Here is a 27,137-nt window from a genome sequence, read left to right as displayed (position 1 = left end):
CGCCCCTGCTTGCAGGAACTCCAATACTGAGACCATGCTATGGGTTGCTACTGACGCCCTATCACACCAGGCCGTAAAGCAACCCCAGACCCCGTTATAAATGGCCTGAGTCTCCTCCTTTCTACTGGCCAGCAACGTCGTCACTAGCCTGGTTGAAAACCCCTTAGCTAAAAGGAGCTGAAGCTCAGAAACCAGGCCGATAGCCTCAGTCTCTCCAACCTGGGGCATAGGACCGGCCCCTGCGTCAGCAGATCTTTCCTTGGCGGCAATTCCCAGGGTGGGTGCGTGGCTAAGCTCTTTAGGGTAGCAAACCACACTCGCCGCGGCCAAAAGGGGGCGATCAAGATGAGCGAGGTTTTTTCTGTCCGGAATTTTCTTAACACCAGGAGGAGTAAGGGGACCGGGGGGGAAAGCGTAGCACAGCGGGTAGTCCCACCTCTGCCCTAACGCATCCACCGCTACTGACCCGTCCCCGCGGCTCAGGGAGAAGAACCTTGGGACTCTTTTGTTACTCCCTGAGGCGAAGAGATCTATGTCCGGGGACCCCCATCTCTGTATGATCGCCTGAAAAACCTCCGTGTTCAGGGCCCACTCTGATTCTCTGAGCCGAGTCCTGCTCAGGAAGTCTGCCTTCCGATTTAATTCTCCCTTTAGGTGTACCGCAGACAAGGAAGTTAGGTTCCTCTCCGCCCAGGATAGAACAAATGCTGCTAGGGATCCGAGAGCCCTGCTCCTTGTCCCCCCGTCTGTTGATGTATGCTACTGCTGTAGCATTGTCCGTCAAGACCCATACGTGCTGGCCCTTGATCCTGTCTTGGAAGGAGCGGAGAGCCTCCCCTACTGCCCTCAACTCTCTCCAATTCGAGGATTCTCTCCTCTCCACAAAGGACCACTCCCCCTGAACCACTAAATCTCCAAGGTGGGCTCCCCTCCCAAGAGCGCTGGCGTCCGTCGTGACTTCCCAAGGATCGAATCCTTTTGTCCCACGTCCTCAGAATCCACAGCTGGAGGGGACGCAGATGGAAACCTGCCCACTGCACTGCTGGGATGGAAGATGTCAGCAACCCCAGCACCGACATGGCCTGCCTCACTGTTACCGACCTACTCCCCTGTAACAAAGTGACCCCTGCGTCTAATTTGGTAACCTTTTCTGGAGTTAAGAAGGTCCTCTGCCCTACAGAATCCAGAATCCAGCCACCCTAGGTTTTCCAGATGACCCCTTACTGTGGCAATGTTCTGCCGTAGCTGGGACTCTGAGTCTGCGAAGAGAAGCAGGTCGTCCAAGTAGGCTATTACCGCAATCCCCTTCATGCGGATGGGAACCAGAGCCTCTGACAGAATTTTCGTGAACACCCTCGGTGAGAAAGATAGTCCGAATGGTAGAGCCCTGAACTGCCAATGCCGTATTCCTGCTTCCCCCTGCACCGCCAACCTGAGAAAACGTTGCGAGGGTTCCGCGATGGGAATGTGAAGGTATGCGTCCCTTAAATCTATCGAGGCCATAAACGTCCCTGGCGGGAGTAGGGTTTTGATCGTGAAAATGGAGTCCATACGGAACCTCCTGTATCGCACCACCCTGTTTAGAGGCTTCAGGTTAAGAATCAGCCTGAACGCCCCCGACTGCTTCTGAATCACGAACACGTGGGAATAAAATCCTTTCCCCTTTTCCTCCTCCGGGACCTTGGTGATGACTCTCTGGTCCTCCAGATCCCTTAGTGCACCCATTAGGGCCGAGACCCTCGCCGGGCCCCTTGGCCGGGCTGTCACAAAGAATTTCCTGGTGGTGGCTCTACGAACTCCAGCCGGTAACCCCATCTGATGATATCTAGAATAAAGGGGCTGGCGACCGCTACTTTCCACTGTGGGAGAAAGGCCGCCAATCTTCCTCCCACAGGAGGAATCAAGTCACCTTGGCTTCTGGGGCTGCTCAGGAGGGCGAAAAATCGCCCCTCCCCTGCCCCTACCTCTCTGCCCCCATGACCTACTCTGTCTTTCTGGCCTGAGGTTCTGTCTCTTGGCTGAGCGAACCTTTCGCGTCCCTCCCTCCTGCAACCTCCTTTTAAAGGGGAAGGACTTTTTCCTATCCGCCGTCCGGTCTAGAATCTCCTCCAACCCTAGTCCGAACAGGACATCTCCCGTAAAGGGGATGCCACACAACCTCACCTTTGATGTGATATTGCCCTGCCAAGTCTTCAACCACAGAGCTCTCCTAGCAGAGTTAGTCAGGGCTACTACCAGCCTTGCTGATTCTGCGGACGCATCTGCGATAAACCCCACACCCTGTAACAGGGTCTCAAAAGAAGCCAAGATTTTTTTCTTTAGGGGAGTCAGCTACAATATGGGCCTGTAACTGTCAACCAATATTCAAGGTTTCTGGCCACGACAGTTGTGGCCATGGCAGGCTTCAAGTTGGACAGGGTTGGATCTGAAACCTTCTTGAGGAGAGATTCCGCTCTCCTGTCCAGTAAATCCGGCAAGTCCATATCCTCAAATGCTAGGTCCGTCCTCCTCGCTGTTTGAGAAAAAGCTGCGTCGAGTTTGGGGTTTTTATTTCACACAGCCTCCGGATCCTCACTAAATGGGAACCTCCTTTTCAAAGCTCTAGAAAAGAAGGGTTTCCTTTCCGGATCCTGCCACTCTTTTTTGATGGTATCCACCAAAATATCATGTACAGGAAACACTCGGTGCCTTTGTTCCTCCAACCCCTGATACATTTGATTGTGCAGGGACAAGGTCTTAACCTCCTCGATGTCTAGGGTCTCGTAAATAGCCCCTAAGAGGTCATCAACCTCCTCTAGGGACAGTTTGTACCGCGAGGGACCCCTGCCCTCACCGGATGGGCCCTCCCCAGCAGACTCCACCTCCGACTGGGAATCCTCCAAAGGCCCTTCGTCCTCTCCTGCTAAGAGGAGTTCTCTGCTCCGACCTACTACCACCGGGGGGGGGGCACGGTGTGGCTTGGGGAACGGCTAACCTTTCCATAAGGTTTTTAAAAGAGTCGAAGGTGCTGACCAGTTCCTTCACTGGACTAAGTCACTCTGCTCTGGCCTCTCTTCCTTTACCAACCCTTCTATACACGGGACGCAAAGAACCTTCCTCCAAAAGTCTTTTAAAATTTCTTTGCAGGATGGGCATCTGCGCTTAGGCTCCTGATGTTTCAGTTTTGCCCGGGCCTTGCCCTGAAAAACACAAGAGGGCAGAGAGGAAGCCTAACACCCACTGCCATAGCCTACTCCCCCCCCCCCCCCCTCTTTCCCAGAAGGGCTTGAGGGCCTGACCCCTCCACAGACCCCCTACCCTGCCCATGAAGACCCTCACCACCAGAGGGTCCGGGAATGCCCCAGGAGCTAGGGGCCACCAGGTAGGGGAGGACTCCTCCGAGTCACCTTACCTGTGAATGGCTTGTGCTGGCATCCCCTGGTCCCGGTGCCTCCGACATCCTTCTCAGGAGGGTGGTCGCCTTGTGCTTACCTGTCCCCCAGGCTGCTCCGCACCGCCTTTTGAATTTCGCGCGCCGTGGTGCCAGGGCCGCGACCGAAAGCGGAAGCCGCGGCCCTGGGAGAAGCCCCGCCCCTTCCGCCAGAAACCGCCGTCCCCCGACGTCCGGCCCGGCAAGCTTCACTGCCCGCCAGCATGGGAAGGAGCAGGACTCCTCCCCGGTCCTCACCACGGCCGCCCCAACTTGCTGTAGGGGGTCGAGGGGCGAGAGCAGGTACGTGCCGTCCCCTGTCCCCCAGGGTGCACGCCCACTGCACGGCAGCCAGCCCAGGGAGGATCGCAGCCGGACGCTCCGGCCTTCACTCCCGGCTGCCTGGAGCCTCACAGCCGGCTCTCCGACCCTCGGCTCCCCTGCCTGTCTTCCTGACAGCACCTTGCGCTTCCTAACGTGTCTCCCCACCGGAGGAAACACCTGAACTGAGGTCGGAGGGGAGTGGAGAACTTTTTATGTTGGGTGGAGGTGTTTCCTCAGGTGGGGAGGAGCCGAGGTCTCTCAAGGTGCTGTCCTGAAAGACGAAAGGGGAAAAATGTGATCACAAACATCCCTTGTGGCAGCAATAGGCCAGTACTCTTTGTGGATGAATCTATGGTCAATAAGACCCCAAATCCCTCCTCTGCCCTTAAAAGCATTCAATCACACCAAGATTGCCAAATCCCCCCTCCACCAAACATTACATTTGGCACAGTAGAGTCAGGCAAGTACTGTTCTCCTGGCAACCGTCAAACCCAGACACGTCCATCGGATTGCCAGAGAAGCACGATTCATCACTCCAGAGAACAAATCTCCACTGCTCTAGAGTCCAGTGGCAGAGTGCTTTACACCACTGCATCCAACACTTTGCATTGCACTTGGTGATATAAGGCTTGGATGCAGCTGCTCGGTCATGGAAACCCATTCCATGGAGCTCTCTACACACTGTTGTTGTGCTAATCTGAAAGCCACATGAAGTTTGGGGGTCTTTAGCTATTGATTCTGCAGACAGTTGGCGATTTCTGCGCACTGTGCACTACAGCATGCGCTGACGCCGCTCTGTCATTTTGCATGTCCTACCACATTGTGGCTGGGTTGCTGTTGTTCCCAGTTGCTTCCACTGTGTTAGAATACCACTAACAGTTGACAGTTGACAATATTTAGTAACAAGGAAATTTCACGGATGGACTTATTGCACAGGTGGCAACCTATCATGGTACCACGTTTGAATTCACTGAGCTCCTGAGAGCGACCAATTATTTCACAAATGTTTGTAGAAGCAGTCTGCATGCCTAGGTGCTTGATTTTATACACCTGTGGTGATTGGAACACCTGAGTCTAATAATGTGGAGGGGTGTCCCACCAATACTTTTGGCAATATAGTGTATAGATTTTGTGATAAAAAAAGATGCAGCTGCCACTGTGTCTAAACGATGACATACAATCTTCCACAAAGTGCCACTTGCCACCCACAAATGAAGTGCAAACTCACCAGAAGCTATGACTGTGTAAAATACAACTTATTTAGTTCAATGCAGTGCTCCCAACTTGCTCCTGCCTTTCTGCCTCTAATCCAACAGTCAAAACAAAATGGTGACTTGCAACAGCTTAGAGTAGAACTGGGCATAAAGAACTGCCTCAAAAAGAGGCTACCATTAAACATAAGACCCTCATGTAAAATCAGATGAAGGAACAGGAGAGACAACCACAGCACTGAAGAGTCTGAATGTGGGAGCAGAGAGCCAGAAGCTTTCCCCAGGGGAGGACTGGGCTGTATAAAAGAAAAGGCCCAGGTACACCATACAATAGGTCAGTTCCAACATTGACTTCTACGGGTCCAGAATCCATATGAACCTCTGCAAAGTTTGGTTTGTCTAACAGACACTAGTAGACCATGTCTGAGCTGACTGCTCCTGAAGGAGGAAGTCACCCATGTATCTCACAACTGGGATTTCCCTGTGAGCAAAGCAGATAAGCACAGGGTTCAGCACCTTGGTGAAAAGGTGCAGTGGGGCAGCCTAAGGGTCCGGTCCATACACACTGGCTTAAAGGATAAATTCACCTTTGGAACATGTTACATGTTCTACCTTTTTTTTTTAGGGTGTAACATTTTACCATAGCTGCAGCAGCACCAGACACTTCCCTTCTCTGACAGATAATACGGGGAGAAGTTTCCCTGTACTATCTGTCAGATTTGAAAACAGCATGGCTGTGCTGGCTCCGTCCACACGGCCGCATCACTGATTCACAGAGTTCTGTGAAAAAGTGACAAGTCCTGGAGGCTTAGTGGCTGTGGGCTTGTAGTTTTCAATCGACTACCACAGCGCTGTGGAGACCCGTGGTAGTTCATTGAATCTTCCTCTCAGAATATCTGCTTGACCGTACATCCCGTACAGCTAGCAGATTTTCTGACAGGTCTGCAGGAGACCTGCATGGCATCACTAATCTACTGATTGCTGGTGCAATGCTTTCCAGGCTCCTTTGGACAAAAATAATAAATGCACATTTTTTTACCTGCAAAAAAAAATGTGCATTTATTATTTTTGTCCAAAAGGTGAACTTCCCCTTTAAAAACATACCAGTGTTCTAGGCAGGAAAAAAAAAATGCTACTTGTGTTTTTTTTTCTGCCAGAAAACAGCTCTCAAAACTGCAAACCAGAAGGGTTTTTTTCCTGCATCTAAATGTTAAGCTTAAAATATGCCTCTGAATGACCTAACATGCATGGACACATAGCATAACATTAGTTGCTTCTACAAATTAAAAAAAAAAAATATTGGACCATAGCCCATGGACTTTATAGGCACAACACTGAATATCATTATAAAACAAATTTAAAAAATACAATGTGTATGGTTATACACTTAAAAATTGATTAAAATCACATTTAAAAGAAAAAGAAATATAGCATAGTCAACAGGTAGAAGTAGAAACCCTGAAAATACCACTCTTCTGAGACCAAGGTAACAAGGCCCTGACATGTAATCTAGTCCAAGACAATAAAGAGATCCACATTCTTTTGCAGAGAAGACGGGAGGCTGAATCAATTGAAACAAGGAGGAGGAGAAAGACTGAAACATTGCCCTGTAATTCTTGGAGGCCATAGTGTAGACCAATGAGCCTGAAACTTTACAGGCCCAAAAAGCTACAAAGTCCAGTAAGTGACCACCACTCCGAGAAGTGGGGGAGTATCCTTCCTGCAAGGGCTTACCTTGGGATTCAGAAGCCTTGTGGCAGAGCAGGTGTCCTGCCTTAAAAACTGACATGAGAGAAAAAAAAAAAAAGGAGCCCTCAAACTCTGAAGCAGCTGGGGCGTAGCCTTCTATTGCTGAGAGGAGGAGAGAGAGAAGGCGGGGGAGGGAAGAGGAAGAGAGAGAGAGAGAGAGAGGGGGGGGGAGGGAAGAAGGGAAGAGAGAGGGCGAGGGAAGAAGGGAAGAGAGAGAGGGGAAGAGGAAGAGAGAGAGAGAGGGGGGGGGGAGAGGAAGAGAGAGAAAGCGAGGGGGGGAGGGAAGAGGAAGAGAGAGGAAGCGAAGGGGGGGAGGGAAGAGGAAGAGAGAGGAAGCGAAGGGGGGAGGGAAGAGGAAGAGAGAGGAAGCGAGGGGGGGAGGGAAGAGGAAGAGAGAGGAAGCGAGGGGGGAGGGAAGAGGAAGAGAGAGGAAGCGAGGGGGGGAGGGAAGAGGAAGAGAGAGGAAGCGAGGGGGGGAGGGAAGAGGAAGAGAGAGGAAGCGAGGGGGGGAGGGAAGAGGGAGAGAGAGGAAGCGAGGGGGGGAGGGAAGAGGAAGAGAGAGGAAGCGAGGGGGGGAGGGAAGAGGAAGAGAGAGGAAGCGAGGGGGGGAGGGAAGAGGAAGCGAGAGGGGGGGAGGGGGGGAGGGAAGAGGAAGCGAGAGGAAGCGAGGGGGGGAGGGAAGAGGAAGCGAGAGGAAGCGAGGGGGGGAGGGAAGAGGAAGCGAGAGGAAGCGAGGGGGGGAGGGAAGAGGAAGCGAGAGGAAGCGAGGGGGGGAGGGAAGAGGAAGCGAGAGGAAGCGAGGGGGGGAGGGAAGAGGAAGCGAGAGGAAGCGAGGGGGGGGGGAAGAGGTAGAGAGAGATAGAGAGGGGGGAGGGAAGAGGAAGCGAGAGAGAGAGGGGGGAGGGAAGAGATAGAGAGCGAGGGGGATAGAGAGGGGGGGAGAGAGGGGGGAGGGGGGGGAGGGGGGAGAGAGGGGGGAGGGGGGGGGAGAGGGGAGAGAGGGGGGGAGAGAGGGGGGAGAGGGGGGAGAGAGGGGGGGAGAGAGGGGGAGAGAGGGGGAGAGAGGGGGGAGAGAGGGGGGAGAAGGGGGGAGAGAGGGGGAGAGAGGGGGGGAGAAGGGGGGAGAGAGGGGGGAGAGAAGGGGAGGAAGGGGGAAGAAGGGGGGGAAGGGGGAAGAAGGGGGGGGGAGGGGGAGAGAGGGGGGAGAGGGGAGAGAGGGGGGAGAGGGGGGAGAAGGGGGAGAGAGGGGGGAGAAGGGGGAGAGAGGGGGGAGAGGGGGGAGAAGGGGGAGAAGGGGGAGAGAGGGGGAGAGAGGGGGAGAAGGGGGAGAGAGGGGGAGAAGGGGGAGAGAGGGGGGAGAAGGGGGAGAGAGGGGGAGAAGGGGGAGAGGGGGGAGAGAGGGGGGAGAGGGGGGAGAGAGGGGGGAGAGAGGGGGAGAGAGGGGGGGAGAGGGGGAGAGAGGGGGAGAGAGGGGGGGAGAGGGGGGGGAGAGAGAAGGGGAGGGAGAGAGAAGGGGAGGGAGAGAGAAGGGGAGGGAGAGAGGGGAGAGAGAAGGGGAGGGAGAGAGGGGAGAGAGAAGGGGAGGGAGAGAGGGGGGAGAGAAGGGGAGGAAGGGAGAGAGAGAAGGGGGAGAGAAGGGGGAGAAGGGGGAGAGAGGGGGAGAAGGGGGAGAGGGGGGGGAGAGAGGGGGGAGAGAGGGGGGAGAGAGGGGGGAGAGAGGGGGAGAGAGGGGGGAGAGAGGGGGGGAGAGGGGGGGGAGAGAGAAGGGGAGGGAGAGAGAAGGGGAGGGAGAGAGAAGGGGAGGGAGAGAGAAGGGGAGGGAGAGAGGGGAGAGAGAAGGGGAGGGAGAGAGGGGAGAGAGAAGGGGAGGGAGAGAGGGGAGAGAGAAGGGGAGGGAGAGAGGGGGGAGAGAAGGGGAGGAAGGGAGAGAGAGAAGGGGGAGAGAAGGGGGAGAGAAGGGGAGACCGTCCAACTCCTGACAACACTATAAGAAGAAAACTGAGGAAAACTAAGCTTGCACATTTATGATAATTCAAAGACTGTATTTTCAGATTCTTGCACAAGCCCAAAGATGACACGCTCTATTACAGGGCAAAAATTGCATGATCCAATATTTTAATGCTTCAAACCTGCTAAGAAATTCAGAAGTATATAAATCGCAGAAATGATGTGTGGTTGCAATTGGCAAAAGTAGAAATAATGCTGCTCCTTATGAAGTTTGCCTGCGTAACGTGGCATCGAGTTTAATTTTAGGGATCTGTGCCTGCTTTAGGGCTCATGCTGTATATGAGGCCTTATTTCCAAAAAACAAAACCATGCTGGTCACTGTTCTTATTAGCACATCCTATTGCCTTACATCTATGGCCCAATCTCCCCACCAAAAAGGTTTTAAATTATCCAACAATTCACCAGCTCTAGTTAATCAGCAAAATTTGAACTGGCAATTACAGCATGCTACAGCCAGCAACAGGTTCAATGAGCAAACATGATTTATGGGTTCACGCTTCACCATGCAAAATAAACAGCTGGATCATTTTGTGATTTCCTGTGTGCATAATTAGCTGCTGCTTTGTGTTAAGAGTTCTCACTCTATACTCTTACCTGGCAACTGGCTCCAGGATTAACTGTGGGTTCACAGGGACTTGTACACCTTTCTCCCACTCCTGCCGCCATGGATCCACCAGTACGTAATAGTCCTCAGGATTTAGCTGGTAGGAGTCGTGCAGCTTCATGGCAGTGATCAGGTCTGTTCGGAACACCTGCATGACAGTGTTGCGTAATTAACATTTTAATACATTACATTTCAATGCTGGCAGGACCAACATAATTATCTGGGTGGACATTAACTGTAAAGGCCTATCCCACTGGGCCAAATGACAGCTGCCTGGGATTAAAATTACTCCTGCTAGCAGCCACATGGATAAGAATTACAGGAAAATGATATTAAAATAAATGCAAAGCTATAGAAAAATAAACTAAGTATAACAATATATAGAAAAAAGTCATGTGTGAAAGGGTGTTTTACAGATCGATCACCAAGCATCGCCTCATTCTGGATGTTTTATTACATTTTATTTTAAATTTGAAACCAAGATTCAGTTAATTACATGGTTGGCCTCCCAAACAAAATCAGAGATTCATTTCATAAAGAAAAAATAATTACTACATTGCCAAACGTGTCAAAAAATGTTGCTTTTGCTATCAGACACTGGCCCACACAAAAGCTACTATCCCTCCCTGTGCACGTTCAGGTTCAATGATTATCAGCATTTAACCCCTTTTTGTTATATCAGATGCTGATATACCTCCTGGGGGTGTATCATCAAGAAGTCTGTGCTTGCAGTGTAATGAAGAACAGAACAGAGCTTAAGCCCTGGTTCACACCAATGCAGTTTGCGTTTTGTCTGTTTTACAGTGCTTTTTGCGGTGCGTTTTTGATATTTATTGATGCAGTCTCAGGGGACCCTTTCTAAAAATGTAACTACAGCTCATGATACATTAGTGTGATGGTCAGTGGAAAAAATGCTCCTTATACTTGCTGTCACTGAAAAGAAATACCCCCGAATAGATAGCTGAAAGGAGAGGCAGAAATTACTCAGTGCGAAAAGGAACCCCTAACTGCATATTTAGGAACTTAGGGTTACATGAAAACCTAGTTGAGAATCCCTGGTCTATACAGTTGCTATAGAAAAGCACGGACATATATTATAGGACACTTTACTAATGTCTGTGCCGCGGAAACTGCTCTTTGTATTGTGAGTGTGGGTCTAGAAAGCTGGCTATTTTATACAAGAGGACCAGTGTGAACAATAGGTTCTAATTTTTCTAAATGTTTTTTTTTTCAACCAATAGGACAGATAAATTAGCAGATGTCATTCTTTTAAACATCAAAAGCTTGCAGACATTGCTATTCTTGTCCTTCATTTTAAGCATTATAGTATGTTCAGTGGCAAAGGTGATGATAGAAGATTGAGGTGCCCTTTTAATGAAACCAATCCTCTTCCCAAAAGTTGTACTTATCCAAAAGTTGTACTTCCAGTATAGTTGCCATTTGGTAAAATGTAAGAAGCCAATAAATATAAAAGTTCTGCTGCATACTAAATACTCATTCTTCTGCAAGAATGGAGTAAGAACAAAAATAAGATGCGATTAGGAAAAGACAGCAGGGCAACTGGTTCACATTTAACCAAGCGGTTTATCAGAGCTACGTTTACCATACAACTTACACAAACAAGAAGCATGTTATAGGTTTAAAGTAGAACTATAGGCAAAACATTTTTTCCTTTTTGGATAAAGTAGGGGAGGGTTATAACCCCTGTCAATTTTTTTATTGCACCACCTGTGTCCCATTTCTGAGATTTACCTTCATTTCCTGAGCCATGTTCAAACAGGAAGTAAGGAGATGCCTGCAAATTAAGGGGAACCAAGGTAGTCAGAACAAGAGTCCCCAAAGGAAATTTTCCCCTTTATTGCTTTTCTGGGAACAACCCAAAATTTGGGATTTTTTTTGTTTACACTTTCATGGATAATGGTAAACAGAACATAAAGAGATGGTGAATCTCCCTAAATACCTTTTCTCATCAGCAGTTAGAGCAGTCTTGTGGCTTCAAACAGTGTTCAGCCAAGCACTAGCTAAAGCTTGTGGGAAGAGTTTTCTTTCTGCTCTAGGAGGATGCAAAACACCTAACCTCTGTCTGACCAGTGCTGATTGGCTCTGTGCTGATCATATGCATTCTCCCAAGATGGAGAAGAAGAAAAAAAAACAAAAACTTTCTAGCAATACACACCAAACTGAGCATGTGCAAAATGCCTACGGTTCAATCTGTCTTATCAGGAGATAAGAGGTGGTGGCTTAAACAAGGGGAGGAACAGAGCTATCAGGATCAAAATTGCCTTTTTCCATAATGCAGAGGATTAACCCCTTTGGTTCCACAGTGAGTATAACAAGTATGCTTTGCTGCATTTACACGACGATTTTACTGTTGTGGGTTTAGTAACACTTTAACAATTTGCCCTCCAGAAGATTTACTCCCTTCCTGGCCAGGCCATTTTTAGCCATTCAGCACTGCACGAATTCAACTGATAATTGTGTGGTCATGCAACACTGTACCCAAACAACATTTGTGTCCTTTTTTTCACACAAATAGAGCTTTCTTTTGGTAGAATTTGATTACAAGGTTATTTTTTTGTGATTTAAATGGAGAAACAGAACATTTTGAAAAATTGGGCAGCACAGTGGCTAAATGGTTAGCACTTTCGCCTAGCAGTACTAGGGTCGCTGGTTCGAATCCCAACCCCAGCACCACCTGCCTGGAGTTTGCATGTTCTCCCTGTGACTGCGTGGGTTTCCTCCGGGTACTCCGGTTTCCTCCCACACTCCAAAGACATGCTGGTAGGTTAATTGGCTCCTGTCTAAATTGGCCCTAATATGTATATGTATGAATGTGAGTTAGGGACTTTAGATTGTACGCTCCTTGAGGGTTAGGGACTGATGTGAACATACAATATATGTATGTAAAGCGCTGCGTAAATTGACGGCGCTATATAAGCACCTGAAATAAAAAAAAAAAAAAAACCCACACATTTTATACTTTCGGTTTTACCAAATATCAAATAAACTCAAAGTTAATCATACATTTATACCAAAATGTATTCTGCTACATGTCTTGGGTAAAAAAACTATTTCCAATACGTGTATATCAATTGGTTTATGTAAAAGTTATAGCATCTACAAAGTATGGTGTATATATAGTGGAATTTACACAGCTTTTACTCTGACATTTCTTGATGTGCTAAAATGACAGGGCAGTATAAAAAAAACCCAAAATGACCCCTTTTTGGAAAGTAGACACCCAAAGGAATTTGCCAAGAGGCATGTTGAGTCCATGGAAGATTTTATTTTGTTGCCACCAATTTTTGTAAAATTTAATTTATTTTGTTGGTTAAATAATAAATTGCTCACGTATGCCATGGCTAAATGTGGAATAACACCCCAAAACACATTCTGCTACTTTTCCCAAGTATGGGGATATCACATATGAAAGACTTTATCCACATACAAACCCACATACAAACCCCCAAAATCCAATTACCACTTTAAAGCTTTTCAAAGGGAATATTTCCTCATATCACTTCATCACTACCAAATCACAGTTTTGGAGGCCCAAAAATGCCAGGATAGTACAAACCCCTCCCCCCAGCCCAAATTACACCTTTCTGAAAAGCAGACACTAAGGAATTTGATAAGAGGCATGGTATTTTTCAGAGATTTTTGTCACAGGGTCCCTTTTATTGTTATCACAGGGAATGTAAATATCCCCTGTGATAGCCATAGCCAATGACAGGTACTCTTTTCTGAGAAATATGGAGTCTATTAGCTGTATCCGAAGAAGACCAAGAGGTGGCCTTACACAATTGGAAAACAGAGGCTTGATTCCAAAAAGCCCACGATATTCCTACAAATCTTGTGGGTGCACAATAGTGCAGGGGGATGTTTTTGCTTAGGAGCAAAAGCTCTTGCTGATCCACTGTCCAACACTGCATTTTGAAGCAACGTGCCCCTTTGGAGGTCCCAATGAAAGAACAAACATTGAATCTATTTGTCTAATGCATGCAGTAGCTATTAGATATGCTCTAATGGCTGACTATGTCCAAGTAATGTAGACTGAATTCCTTTGGATGCTGAAGAGCAGTGCACAAGGATAGCAGGACAATGTCCTCGTTGAGATAAACCATTGAAACCACCTTTGGAAGAAAGGATGGTCTTGGGCAAAACACAACCTTGTCCTTGTCAAGTATGAATTAAGGGTCTTTACATGAATGGGCCACTAGTTCAGATACACATCTGACAGACCACTCCTGGCTACCAAAAAGGATACTGGTTCAAAGGGCGGTTTCTACAGGGCAAAGATAACCAAATTAAGGTCACAGGGAAGTACAGGGTGCTGCAAGGGGGCCTAACATCAGCAACACCTTGAATAAAGGTTTTCACAAGGGACTAAGAAACCCGAGGCCTTTGGAAAAAAAAAAAAAGGGATGGATAATGCAAATAACTGCCCTTTTAGGGTGCAAAGGGCTAGATTCTGGTCAAGACCTGTTTGTAGGTAGGCCAGAATTCAAGGCACAGAATCATTTCTGGGACAAAATTGACTGTGCTCACACCAGGCAAAGTAAGAATTCCAAGTAAGATAACAGATCTCCCAGAAGTGGTAATTCTTACTTTCATCAAGGTAGGAATCACAGACTCTGAAAAGGGTTTCAACAGCCATGAGGTTAAAGGCAGGTACTGTAAAGCAGCGCAGAACAGGGGGCCTTGAGATAGCAGGTCTGGCCTGTTGGGAAGAGGCCAGGAATCATCTGCTAGAAGTCTGAGCATCTCTGTAATCACATTTTTTCTTTCTTGCTCTATTTTGCAGGCGAGGCAGAATTTGCAGAGGGAATGCATAAACTAGCCTGAACTGCGACCAGGGAATAATTACAGCATCTGTGGCCAGAGCCAGATGATTTCTGGTTCAGGCAACAGAGGTAGGTTGCTGTATCAGGAGGCTAGGATGTCCACATCCAGAGAATCCCCATCTTTCGCTATCAGATTGAACACATCTAGATGAAGAGACCATTCCCCTTGGTCAAAGTGGTGGTGATTGATATAATTTGCCTGGCAGTTGTCCACGCTTGGGATGTGGACTGCAGAAAAATCTCTGGACAATGAGTTTGTCCACAAGAGAATATGTGGACAGTCAGGCTCCTTGTGACCCCCTTTATTGTTGATGTATGTGACTATGGTGGCTGTACCAGAATTGGGTGTCCCTTAAGAAGGAGGGGGGGGGGGGGGCAGTTCTGGAGCAACAATCTAACTGCTCTGAGCTCCAACATGTTGATGTGGAGTCTGCTTCATTCTCCTGACCAAATTTCCTGAACTGTTAAGGATTGGAAGACTCCTCCCCAGCCCAACAGACTTGTCTGCTGTAAGAACTTTCCAACTGTAAGGAAGGCGATATTTTCCCACTGTAAGAGCTGGAGTGGTGATCCAACAGGACAACAAAGTTCTTGCTCGGCTGAATAGGAGCATGGGCAAGTTCAGGGAAAGCGGCTGCTTTTTCCATGCTGACAATCTTTTGTTGGGCAGTTCATGAGTTAAACTCTGTGAAACTTACTGTCTTGAAGGAGGGGACCATTGGACCCAGAACTCTCATAGCAAATCTAACTGAGGGATTTCTCTTGTATCTCAGTTTGAGCATTAACTTTCAGGAAAAAAAGCTCTCTTTTCTAGAAGACAGACTTTTGGTTGGGATGTATTTAGGATTAGACCCAAGTAAACTAGGCGCTGAGAAGGCTGGAAAGCAGATTTGTTGAAAATGATCACCCAGCCAAAGACTAGGCTGGAGCAGCTCAATTGTCTTTTGGACATTTGCTGAGTGTCAGGGAGCGAGGAGCCAGACACACAAGGAGGTGCAATTAAAGGTAGGTTTATTATACAAAAACAAGACAGAGTATATGCAAGTCCAACAGCAACAGCAGATGACTTGGTAGAACAGTAGCCAGGAAGGATGGTCGCCAGAGGCGGGGTCAGAAGCCAGGAAGGATGATCGCCAGAGCCGGTCAGAAGCCAGGAAGGATGGTCGCCAGAGCCGGGGTCAGAAGCCAGGAAGGATGGTCGCCGGAGCCGGGGTCAGAAGCCAGGAAGGAGTCTTGCCAAAGCCGAGTTGGTATCCAGGAGAGCAATGAGAAACTAAACAGGAGCTTGCTGCTGTGCGACAGGACACGAATGCAATGGACAGCTACAAACAGCAGACATATATGTGATAAGTTGCCACCTCCTGGGGGAGGAGCCGCAGAGGGCTGAAAGCATAAAGGATCCCACAATGCTTTGCAGACACCTAAGATGGATGCCAGCACATGGAGAAGCACAAGCCCTGAGGAAAGGTAGGACCTTGACACTGAGAAATGCAAGGATATGACTTAGTGGTGCACCGAAATGAAAATTCTGAACAGATACTGAAAAATTAAGGATGCACTTGACCGAAAGCTGAATTTGAAATGGACAGTTTTTTAAAAATATATATTTTTTATATATAATTGTATTATATTTGACTTTAATATCATGAATTTAAATGAATATAACATTTTAAAAATACAATCCAGTAACATAAAATAATGTTTATTTTCGATCAAATTTTTCTGTTACTTTCAGTAAAATGATTATATATATATATATATATATATATATATACATATACATATATACATATATACACACACAGTTGCAAGAAAAAGTATGTGAACCCCTTTGGATTACGTGGAGTTTTGCATGAATTGGGCATAAAATGTGCTCTGAACGTCATCTAAGTCACAACAATAGAAGAACACAGTCTGCTGAACATAATACTACACAAACATTAGATGTTGCCATGGTTTAATTACACATAACATGTAAACATTCACAGTGCAGGGAGGAAAAAGTATGTGAACCTTTGGACTTAATAACTGGTTGACCCTCCTTTGGCAGCAATAACCTCAACCAAACATTTCCTGTAGTTGCAGATCAGACCTGCACAACGATCTGGAGTAATTTTGGACCACTCCTCTTCACAAAACTGTTTCAGTGTAGCAATATTCTTGGGATGTTTGGTGTGAATCGCTCTCTTTAGGTCATGCCACAGCATTTCAATCGGGTTGAGGTCAGGACTCTGACTGGGCCACTCCAGAAGGTGTATTCTGTGCTGTTGCAGCCATTGTTTTGTTGAATTACTTGTATGCTTTGGGTCATTGTCCTGTTGCATCACCCATCCTCTGCAGAGCTTCAGTTGGCGGACAGATGGTCGTACGTTTTCCTGCAAAATGTCTTGATACACTCTGGAATTCATTTTCCCATCAATGACAACAATCCATCCAGGCCCTGAGGCAGCAAAGCAGCCCCAAACCATGATGCTCCCTCTGCCATGTTTTACAGTGGGGATGAGGTTTTGATGTTGGTGTGCTGTGCCTTTTTTTCTCCACACATAGTGTTGTGTGTTCTTCCCAAACAACTCAATCTTGGTTTCATCTATCCACAGTATATTTTGCCAGTAGTGCTGTGAAACATCCAGGTGCTCTTTTGCAAACTTCAAACGTGCTGCAATATTCTTTTTGGACAGCAATGGCTTCCTCCGTGGTGTCCTCCCATGTACTCCATTCTTGTTTAATGTTTTCCTTATTGTAGATGTGTCAACAAAAATGTTAGCATGTGCCAGAGATTTCTGTAGGTCTTTAGCTGACACTCTGGGATTCTTCTTTACCTCATGCAGCATTCTGCGCTGTGCTCTTGCAGTCATTTTTACAGGACGACCATGCCTAGGGAGAGTAGCAACAGTGCTAAACTTTCTCCATTTGTAGACAGTCTGTCTTACCATGGACACATGAACATCAAGGCTTTTGGAGATACTTTTGTAACCCTTTCCAGCTTCATGCAAGTCAACAATTCTTGATCGTAGGTCTTCTGATAGCTCTTTTCTGCGAGACATGGTTCACATCAGACAGTGCTTCTTGAAACCAGTAAACCCAAAACAGGTGTGTGTTTTTTAAGGGCAGGACAGCTGTCAGCAACACATCCAATATCATCACACTGATTGGAGTCAAGGTTGGCTCACTCCTGGCTCCAATTAGCTCTGGGAGAAGTCATTAAGCTAGGGCTTCACATACTTTTTCCTCCCTGCACTGTGAATGTTTACATGTTATGTGCAATTAAACCATGGCAACATCTAATGTTTGTGTAGTATTATGTTCAGCAGACTGTGTTCTTCTATTGTTGTGACTTAGATGACATTCAGAGCACATTTTATGCCCAATTCATGCTAAACTCCATGTAATCCCAAGGGGTTCACATACTTTTTCTTGCAACTGTATATATATATGTATATGTATATATATATATATATATAAATATATATATATATATATATATATATATATATATATATATATATAAAATACTTAAGTTTGCATTGAAGTGAATTTTGCAGTGAAGTCAGTTATTATCGGCACTTTTTTTTTTTTTCTTCTATCAGCAAAACCCCACCCTATTTTTTGCCGATAATTTTCAGTGGCCAATATATATCGGAGCGTCACTAATATGAATGCATTTTTTAAAGTTTAACAGAGGTGAAAATTCAAAGCTGCTTTATGAGGTAAGTGATAGATAAGCATATTGGGATGGCTTTGGCAGAAAAGATATGAGAAAAGGCCATTTATTATGAAAAGTGAAATACTGCCTGAAAAGTAGCCTTTAAATGCAGAGTACCTGTGCACATTAACCAGGCTTCAACTTCAAAACCTATGTTCAGCTGTCACATCGTGAGGAAAGTACTGCCGATATCCAGCAGCTATCACAGAGCAGATTGGCACTGATGACCAGTGCCCTGCAGTGCCTCCCAGCAGTGCAACCCACCAGTGCCCAGAAATGCCTCCCAGCAGTGTCGCCCATTAGGGCTTTCAGTCAGCGTCGCCTATCAGTGCCACCTCATCAGTGCAGCCTCATTAACGCACATCATTGAAGGAAAAAAATTACTGGTTTGCAAAATTTTATAATAGAAACAAAGAACTTTTTTTTTTTTCTTTTTTTTTTGTTTATAGTATAAAAAATAAAACACCCAGTGGCGATTAAGTATCACTAAAAGAAAGCTGTGTGTGTGAAAGAAATTATAAAAATTTCATATGGGTACAATGCTGCATGACAGCGCAAATGTCATTCAAAGTGCGACAGCACTGAAAGCTGAAAATTGGCCGGGGCATGAAGGGGGTATAAGTGCCCAGTAGGCTAGTGGTTAAACAAGTCCAGTAAAAAAAAATGTAAAAATCAAATTTCGTCATAAATTTAGGCCAAAATGTATTCTGCTACATGTCTTTGCTGAAAACAATCCCAATACATATAAATTAATTGGTTTACGTGAAAGTTATAGCATTTACAAATGGTGGTATATATACTGGAAATTTGTTTTTTTACTAGTAATGACGGCGATTAGCGACTTATAGCGGGACTGCGGCATGCATTCTGACACTGGAGGGAACTGACTGTCACTGACATCCCCAGTGACACCAATACAGTGATTAGTGCTAATAAAAAGCACTGACACTGTACTAATGGCACTGGGCATGAAGGGGTTAACATCTGGGGCAATAAAAGGTTAACTGTGTGCTGTTTAACTATGGGGGCTGTGTGTATGCTTCATTGTAAGCACTCTGCAGAGTCATGCAAAGCAGTGTACAGGAGCTGACAGGGGAGAGATCTGTATTGTTTACATACAGGTCTCTCCCTCGTCAGAGATACTCGGCAATCACTAGGTGCCGGTGAGTAATCACCAGCCGAGACCTGGTGATTGACGGGCCAAGGCTGTGAATGGTGGCACTGGTAGGGAGCGCGCACACCCCCTACCTGGAACTGCAAAATCACGTATACAGTTGCAAGAAAAAGTATGTGAACCCCTTGGGATTTTGTGGAGTTTTGCATGAATTGGGCATAAAATGTGCTCTGAACGTCATCTAAGTCACAATAGAAGAACACAGTCTGCTGAACATAATACTACACAAACATTAGATGTTGCCATGGTTTAATTGCACATAACATGTAAACATTCACAGTGCAGGGAGGAAAAAGTATGTGAGGCCCTAGCTTAATGACTTCTCCCAGAGTTAATTGGAGCCAGGAGTGAGCCAACCTTGACTCCAATCAGTGTGATGATATTGGATGTGTTGCTGACAGCTGTCCTGCCCTTAAAAAACACACACCTGTTTTGGGTTTACTGGTTTCAAGAAGCACTGTCTGATGTGAACCATGCCTCGCAGAAAAGAGCTCTCAGAAGACCTACGATCAAGAATTGTTGACTTGCATGAAGCTGGAAAGGGTTACAAAAGTATCTCCAAAAGCCTTGATGTTCATGTGTCCACGGTAACACAGACTGTCAACAAATGGAGAAAGTTTAGCACTGTTGCTACTCTCCCTAGGCATGGTCGACCTGTAAAAATTACTGCAAGAGCACAGCGCAGAATGCTGCATGAGGTAAAGAAGAATCCCAGAGTGTCAGCTAAAGACCTACAGAAATCTCTGGCACATGCTAACATTTTTGTTGACACATCTACAATAAGGAAAACATTAAACAAGAATGGAGTACATGAGAGGACACCACGGAGGAAGCCATTGCTGTCCAAAAAGAATATTGCAGCACGTTTGAAGTTTGCAAAAGAGCACCTGGATGTTCCACAGCACTACTGGCAAAATATACTGTGGACAGATGAAACCAAGATTGAGTTGTTTGGGAAGAACACACAACACTATGTGTGGAGAAAAAAAGGCACAGCACACCAACATCAAAACCTCATCCCCACTGTAAAACATGGCAGAGGGAGCATCATGGTTTGGGGCTGCTTTGCTGCCTCAGGGCCTGGACGGATTGTTGTCATTGATGGGAAAATGAATTCCAGAGTTTATCAAGACATTTTGCAGGAAAACGTACGACCATCTGTCCGCCAACTGAAGCTCCGCAGAGGATGGGTGATGCAACAGGACAATGACCCAAAGCATACAAGTAATTCAACAAAACAATGGCTGCAACAGCACAGAATACGCCTTCTGGAGTGGCCCAGTCAGAGTCCTGGCCTCAACCCAATTGAAATGCTGTGGCATGACCTTAAGAGAGCTATTCACACCAGACATCCCAAGAATATTGCTACACTGAAATAGGTTTGTGAAGAGGAGTGGTCCAAAATTACTCCAGATCGTTGTGCAGGTCTGATCTGCAACTACAGGAAATGTTTGGTTGAGGTTATTGCTGCCAAAGGAGGGTCAACTATTTATTAAGTCCAAAGGTTCACATACTTTTTCCTCCCTGCACTGTGAATGTTTACATGTTATGCGCAATTAAACCATGGCAACATCTAATGTTTGTGTAGTATTATGTTCAGCAGACTGTGTTCTTCTATTATTGTGACTTAGATGACGTTCAGAGCACATTTTATGCCCAATTCATGCAAAACTCCACGTAATCCCAAGGGGTTCACATACTTTTTCTTGCAACTGTACATACATGTGATTTTGCGCAAACGTGCTGCCCAGTAGTAGTATTTCTGCTATAGGGAGACGTGGAACTGGTTAAAGGCTAAATTCACCTTTAACCACTTGAGCTCCTGAGGATTTACCCCCCTTAATGACCAGGCCTCTTTTGGCTACTCGGCACTGCACTAATTCAACTGATAATTGTGCGGTCATGCAATGCTAAACCTAAACGAAATTTACGTCCTTTTTTCACACAAATAGAGCTTTCTTTCGGTGGTATTTGATCACCTGTGCGCTTTTTATTTTTCAAGCTATAAACAAAAAAAGACCAAATATTTTGAAGAAAAACGATATTTTTTTAATTTCAGCTATAAAAAATAAATAGTAAACTCAAAGGTAGTTATAAACTTAGGCTAAAATGTATTCTGCTACATGTTTTTGGTAAAAAAAAACCCAATAAGTGTATATTGATTGCTTTGTGTGAAAGTTATAGCGTCTACAAACTATGGTATAGATACTGCAATTTACGACTTTTTTGCTATACAGCGCTGCGCTAGTTTAACGGACAATTGCGCGGTCATGCAATAGGGTACATAAATGAAATTTATGTCCTTTTTTTAAACACAAATAGAGCATTCTTTTGGTGGTATTTGATCACCTGTGCACTTTTTATTTTTGGCGCTATAACCAGAAAAAGTTTTGAAGAAAAAAAAATTTTCGGGAAAAAAAACTATATTTTCTCATTTTGGTCATAAAAAATATCTAAAAAAACTAAAATTTCATCATAAATTTAGGCCAAAATGTATTCTGCTACATGTTTTTGGTTAAAAAAATCCCAATAAGTGTATATTGATTGCTTTTTGTGAAAGTTATAGCGTCTACAAACTATGGTATAGATCAGCAATGGGCAAACTACGGCCCGCGGGCCGTATACGGCCCGGCGGACCTTTTAATCCGGCCCGCGGAGCTAGGCTCCCGCAAGGCCAGTGGTCGGCAAGCCGCGGCTCTTTACAAATTTAGATGCGGCTCTCCTGTGTGCCGGGCGCCCGCTCCCCTCCCTCCTCTCCTCCTCTCCCCTCCTCCTCTCCCCTCCCTCCTCTCCTCCTCTCCCCTCCCCTCCTCTCCTCCTCTCCCCTCCCCTCCTCTCCTCTCGGATGGCCGCCCCCCCTCTCGGATGGCCGCCCCCCTCCCTCCTCTCGGACGTCAGGACTCTGCAGCTGTCAGGATGTAGGCGGGGCAGCGTGACGAACTCCTCTCACAGTCCTCCCTGAAGACCAGAACGGCGCGGGAATACGAGAGGAACGCGCGGACCAAAGGTAAGTGAATTGACACAGGGGGGGGACTTACTATATGGGGGATGAATTACTATATGGGGGACTTACTATATGGGGAATGAATTACTATATGGAGGACTTACTATATGGGGTATGAATTACTATATGGGGGACTTACTATATGGGGAATGAATTACTATATGGAGGACTTACTATATGGGGAATGAATTACTATATGGGGGACTTACTATATGGGGAATGAATTACTATATGGAGGACTTACTATATGGGGAATGAATTACTATATGGAGGACTTACTATATGGGGAATGAATTACTATATGGAGGACTTACTATATGGGGAATGAATTACTATATGGGGGACTTACTATATGGGGAATGAATTACTATATGGAGGACTTACTATATGGGGAATGAATTACTATATGGGGGACTTACTATATGGGGGATGAATTACTATATGGGGGATGAATTACTATATGGGGGATGAATTACTATGTGGGGGATGAATTACTACAGTTGTGGCCAAAATTATTCAACCCCCACTGAAATTGAGTGTTTTGGCCAGTTTGACATTGCTTTTGATCATTCAGTCATCTTGCTTACATTTACATTAAAGAGGCACTTGTAGGTCAGACAAATATAACATAACAGTTATAATGAAATAACCACAAATGTCTTTTCTGTGCTCACAGCATTATCAGTTTTATTCAACCCCCAAGTGACATTCAATCTTAGTACTTAGTACAGCATCCTTTTACAGTTATAACAGCTTTTAAACGTGAAGCATAGCTTGACACAAGTGTCTTGCAGCGATCTACGGGTATCTTCGCCCATTCTTCATGGGCAAAGGCCTCCAGTTCAGTCACATTCTTAGGCTTGCGCACTGCAACTGCTTTCTTTAAGTCCCACCAGAGGTTCTCAATCGGATTTAAGTCTGGTGACTGCGATGGCCACTCCAAAATGTTCCAGCCTTTCCTCTGCAACCATGCTCTAGTGGACTTGGAGGTATGCTTGGGATCATTGTCCTGTTGAAAGGTCCAACGTCTCCCAAGCCTCAGGTGTGTGACGGACTGCATCACGTTTCCATCCAATATCTCCTGGTACTGAAGAGAATTCATGGTACCTTGCACACGCTGAAGCTTCCCTGTACCTGCAGAAGCAAAACAGCCCCAAAGCATGATTGACCCTCCACCATGCTTCACAGTAGGCAAGGTGTTCTTTTCATCATAGGCCTTGTTCTTCCTCCTCCAAACATAGCGTTGATCCATGGGCCCAAACAGTTCTAATTTTGTTTCATCAGTCCACAGAACACTATCCCACAACTTTTGTGGTTTGTCCACATGGCTTTTGGCATACTGCAGTCGACTCTTCTTATTCTTTGGAGACAGCAAGGGGGTACGCCTGGGAGTTCTGGCACGGAGGCCTTCATTACGCAGTGTGCGTCTTATTGTCTGGGCTGAAACTTCTGTACCCACATCTGACAAATCTTTTCTCAGTTCCTCAGCAGTCACACGGGGACTTCTCTCCACTCTACGCTTCAGGTAGCGCACAGCAGTCGAAGTCAGCATCTTCTTTCTGCCACGACCAGGTAGCGTTTCAACAGTGCCCTTTGCCTTGAATTTGCGAATGATGCTTCCTAAGGTGTCTCTTGGTATGTTTAACATCTTTGCAATCTTCTTATAGCCATTGCCCTTCCTGTGAAGAGAAATCACCTCTTCTCTTGTCTTCCTGGACCATTCTCTTGCCTTCACCATGTTTGTAACCACACCAGTAAATGTCTAGAAGGAGCTGAGTATCACAGTCATTTTAAAGCTGCCTAATTGGTGCTTATTATGCTTGATTGCTGCTCGGTGACATCCACAGGTGTTTTCAATACCTGATGGAAAGCACCTGTATGAACCTCTGTTCTTCAGAGTGGTAGTCTTTAAGGGGTTGAATAATTGTGGCAATGAAGAAACCACATAAGAACCATTTACTACTGTATTACATAAACAATTGATGTCATTTTAGTTGCATTTGGGTAGTTACAACGTCCTTGTAGGATTTGATTCTGAATACAATTCCAAATGTACACTATAGTCCCTAAACCCCTTTACAGCATTGGGGGTTGAATAATTTTGGCCACAACTGTATATGGGGGATGAATTACTATGGGGGATGAATTACTATGGGGGATGAATTACTATAGGGGGGATGAATTACTATGGGGGACGAATTACTATATGGGGGACGAATTACTATATGGGGGACGAATTACTATATGGGGGACGAATTACTATATGGGGGATGAATTACTATGGGGGATGAATTACTATATGGGGGATGAATTACTATGGGGGATGAATTACTATATGGGGGATTAATTACTATATGGGGGATTAATTACTATATGGGGGATTAATTACTATGGGGGAATATTACTATACTTACTATGGATGACACATACACATCATTCATCTACTCTTGGTCCGGCCCCCGGGTCCAATATATGAACCCATTGCGGCCCTCAAGTCAAAAAGTTTGCCCACCCCTGGTATAGATAATGGAATTTACATAGCTTTTACTTTCTGACTGCCCATCACATTTCTTGAGGTGCTAAAATACCAGAATAGTACAAACACCCTCAAATGACCCCTTTTCGGAAATTAGACACCCTAAGCTATCTGCTGAGAGGCATATTGAGTCCATGGAAGATTTTTTTTTTTTCCACAAGTTTCTGGAAAATGACAAAAACTTTTTTTTTTTTTTACACAAAGTTGTCATTTAAATGATTTATTTCTCGCACAAGCCATGGGTATATGTGGAATTACACCCCAAAATACATTCTGCTACTTCTACTGAGTATGAGGATACCACATGTGAGACTTTTTGGGAGCCTAGCCACATACAGGAGCCTGAAATCCAATGACCACTTTGAAAGCCTGAAGGTGCGCAACTTCCTCATTACACTTCCTCACTACCTATCACAGTTTCGAAGGCCCTGACATGCCAGGATAGCCCCAACCCCCCCCCCCCCCAAATGACCCCTTTCTGGAAAGTAGACACCCCAAGGAATTTAAAAAGAGGCATGGTGAGTATTCTGCAGATCTCATTTTTTCTCACAAGGTTTTGAAATGAAAAAAAAAAAAAACAAAAACATTTTTTCTATTTTTTTTATATTTCAAAACCTTGTGAGAAAAAATGAGATCTGCAAAATACTTACCGTGCTTTTTATCAAATTCCTTGGGGCGTCTATTTTCCAAAAAGCGGTAATTTGGGGGGGTTAGGAGCTATCCTGGCATTTCAGGGCCTCCGAAACTGTGATAGGTAGTCTGGAAGTGTAATGAGGAAATAAAGCCCTTTAAAAGCCTGAAGGTGCTTATTGGATTTTGGGGTCCTGTACTTGGCTAGACTGCCAAAAAGTCTCTCACATGTGGTACCCCCATACTCGGGAGAAGTAGCAAAATGTATTTTGGGGAGTAATTCCACATATAACCATGGCATGTGTGAGCAGTAAATCATTTAAGTGACAATTTTGTGTAAAAAAAAAATATATTTATTTTTGTCATTTTCCAAAAACTTGTGGTAAAAAAATAAATTCTTCTATTGATTCAACATTCCTCTCAGCAAATAGTTTGGGGTGACTACTTTCCAAAAAGTGGTCATTTTGGGGGGTGGGGGCGTTTTATGCCCAGCATTAGAAGTTAATGCCACACATCATTCACTCTTCTAACCACCTGAAAACCAAGCCTTTTTGTTCACATAAAAAAATCAGTATTTTTAGCTAGGAAATTAATTTAAACCCCCAAACATTATATATTTTTTAAAGCAGACACCCTAGTGAATAAAATGGTGGGTACTACAATTTTTTATGGCACATAGTACTCACGCAGCGATTTTTCAAAAGCAATTTTAAAAAAAACAAAAAAAAAAACACTTTTTTTTTTACTTTTAATGCACAAAAACACAATATATTGGCCAATTGTTTGGTAAAATATAAAAGATAATGGTATGCCAAGTAAATAGATACCAAACATGACATGCTTTAAAACTGCGCATGCCCCATTCAATGGCGACAAACTGCAAACATTTTTAATATCCATAGGCAGTGCTTTAAACGCCACCATTTTAGATTTACAGAGGAGGTCTAGTGTTAGAATTACTGCCCTTGATCTGACGTTCACGGCAATACCTCACATGCATGGTGCAACCACTGTTTACATAACGGCACAGGGTCAAGGCTTGTGCACACAGGTGTGCGCGCATGGGAGGGGAGATTTTTTTTTTTTTTTTTATTATTTTTACATTGTACCTTTCATTTTTTTTTTCTATCACTTTTAATGCTATAACAGGGAATGCAAATAACCCCTATAACTTCAATGGGCATTGTCATATATTCTTTTTTGAGAAATCTGGGGTCTATCATACTCTAGATATCTCCTCTGCACTTACATTATCTAATCAAACCAAAATCGGTGTTATCAGATGCTTTCCCAATTTACAAATGGCGCTGTTTATATCCTGCGAAACTGAAGTGATGAAATGCTTGTAGCTTCCGAATTCTTAGACTATAGAGATGATTGGCACCATTCTGGTCTCCAATCAGCTCTATAGTCAGCTGGCAGAAACACCGGCTGTAGTCTCAGGTTCCCCTGATGGCACGGGACTGCCCGAGAAGGCCGTGGAAGGCAGCGGGGGAGGGGGGACATCATCTCCCACTGCTTGTAAAAGCAATCTTGCAGCTAATTAGCCACTAGGATTGCTTTTACATGAAAGCCGATCACCGGCTGAAAAAAACACCAGCTGTAGGCATCATCCTGGTATAACCATTCAAATCCAGTGATGTACCAGTACATCGCTGGTCCTTGTTGGGTATATATGCTATTTTTTTTTTTTTTTTTTTTGTATGCAGCCTGTGGACTGAATGAAAAAATTAGAAGAAATCTCTGCCAGAAAAAGTGTGTGGTATGCCCACCATTAGAATATACCGCCCTGTATCCACCCACGTCTAATGGTGGGCACACATTAGGTCACACTTTGCCACAAGTGCCAGTTCCAAGACTGAACAAATGTCTAAATAGTGGCACGCTTGAATAAAAATTGTCCACGTATAAGTGGTACCCCATATGGAGAAATGATGACACC

The 27,137-nt window shown here is 45.3% G+C and overlaps 1 protein-coding gene across 1 annotated transcript in view; it reads right to left on the bottom strand.

The window, feature by feature from the left end:
- Positions 1–27,137, bottom strand: part of JADE1 (jade family PHD finger 1) — a 182,691-nt gene that overhangs the window by 64,502 nt on the left and 91,052 nt on the right. Inside the window, exon 4 of the mRNA XM_089672199.1 lies at positions 9,295–9,452. Within this exon, the coding sequence (XP_089528325.1) occupies positions 9,295–9,452 (158 nt within the window). The remainder of the gene's footprint in view (positions 1–9,294; positions 9,453–27,137) is intronic.

Source organism: Staurois parvus, unplaced genomic scaffold, assembly GCF_062004578.1.
Source record: "Staurois parvus isolate SC_StPar_1 unplaced genomic scaffold, SC_StPar_1.0 ptg000122l, whole genome shotgun sequence".
Taxonomy (NCBI): domain Eukaryota; kingdom Metazoa; phylum Chordata; class Amphibia; order Anura; family Ranidae; genus Staurois; species Staurois parvus.
Note: the sequence above shows the minus strand (reverse complement) of the source record. Positions and strands in the feature narration are given on the sequence as shown.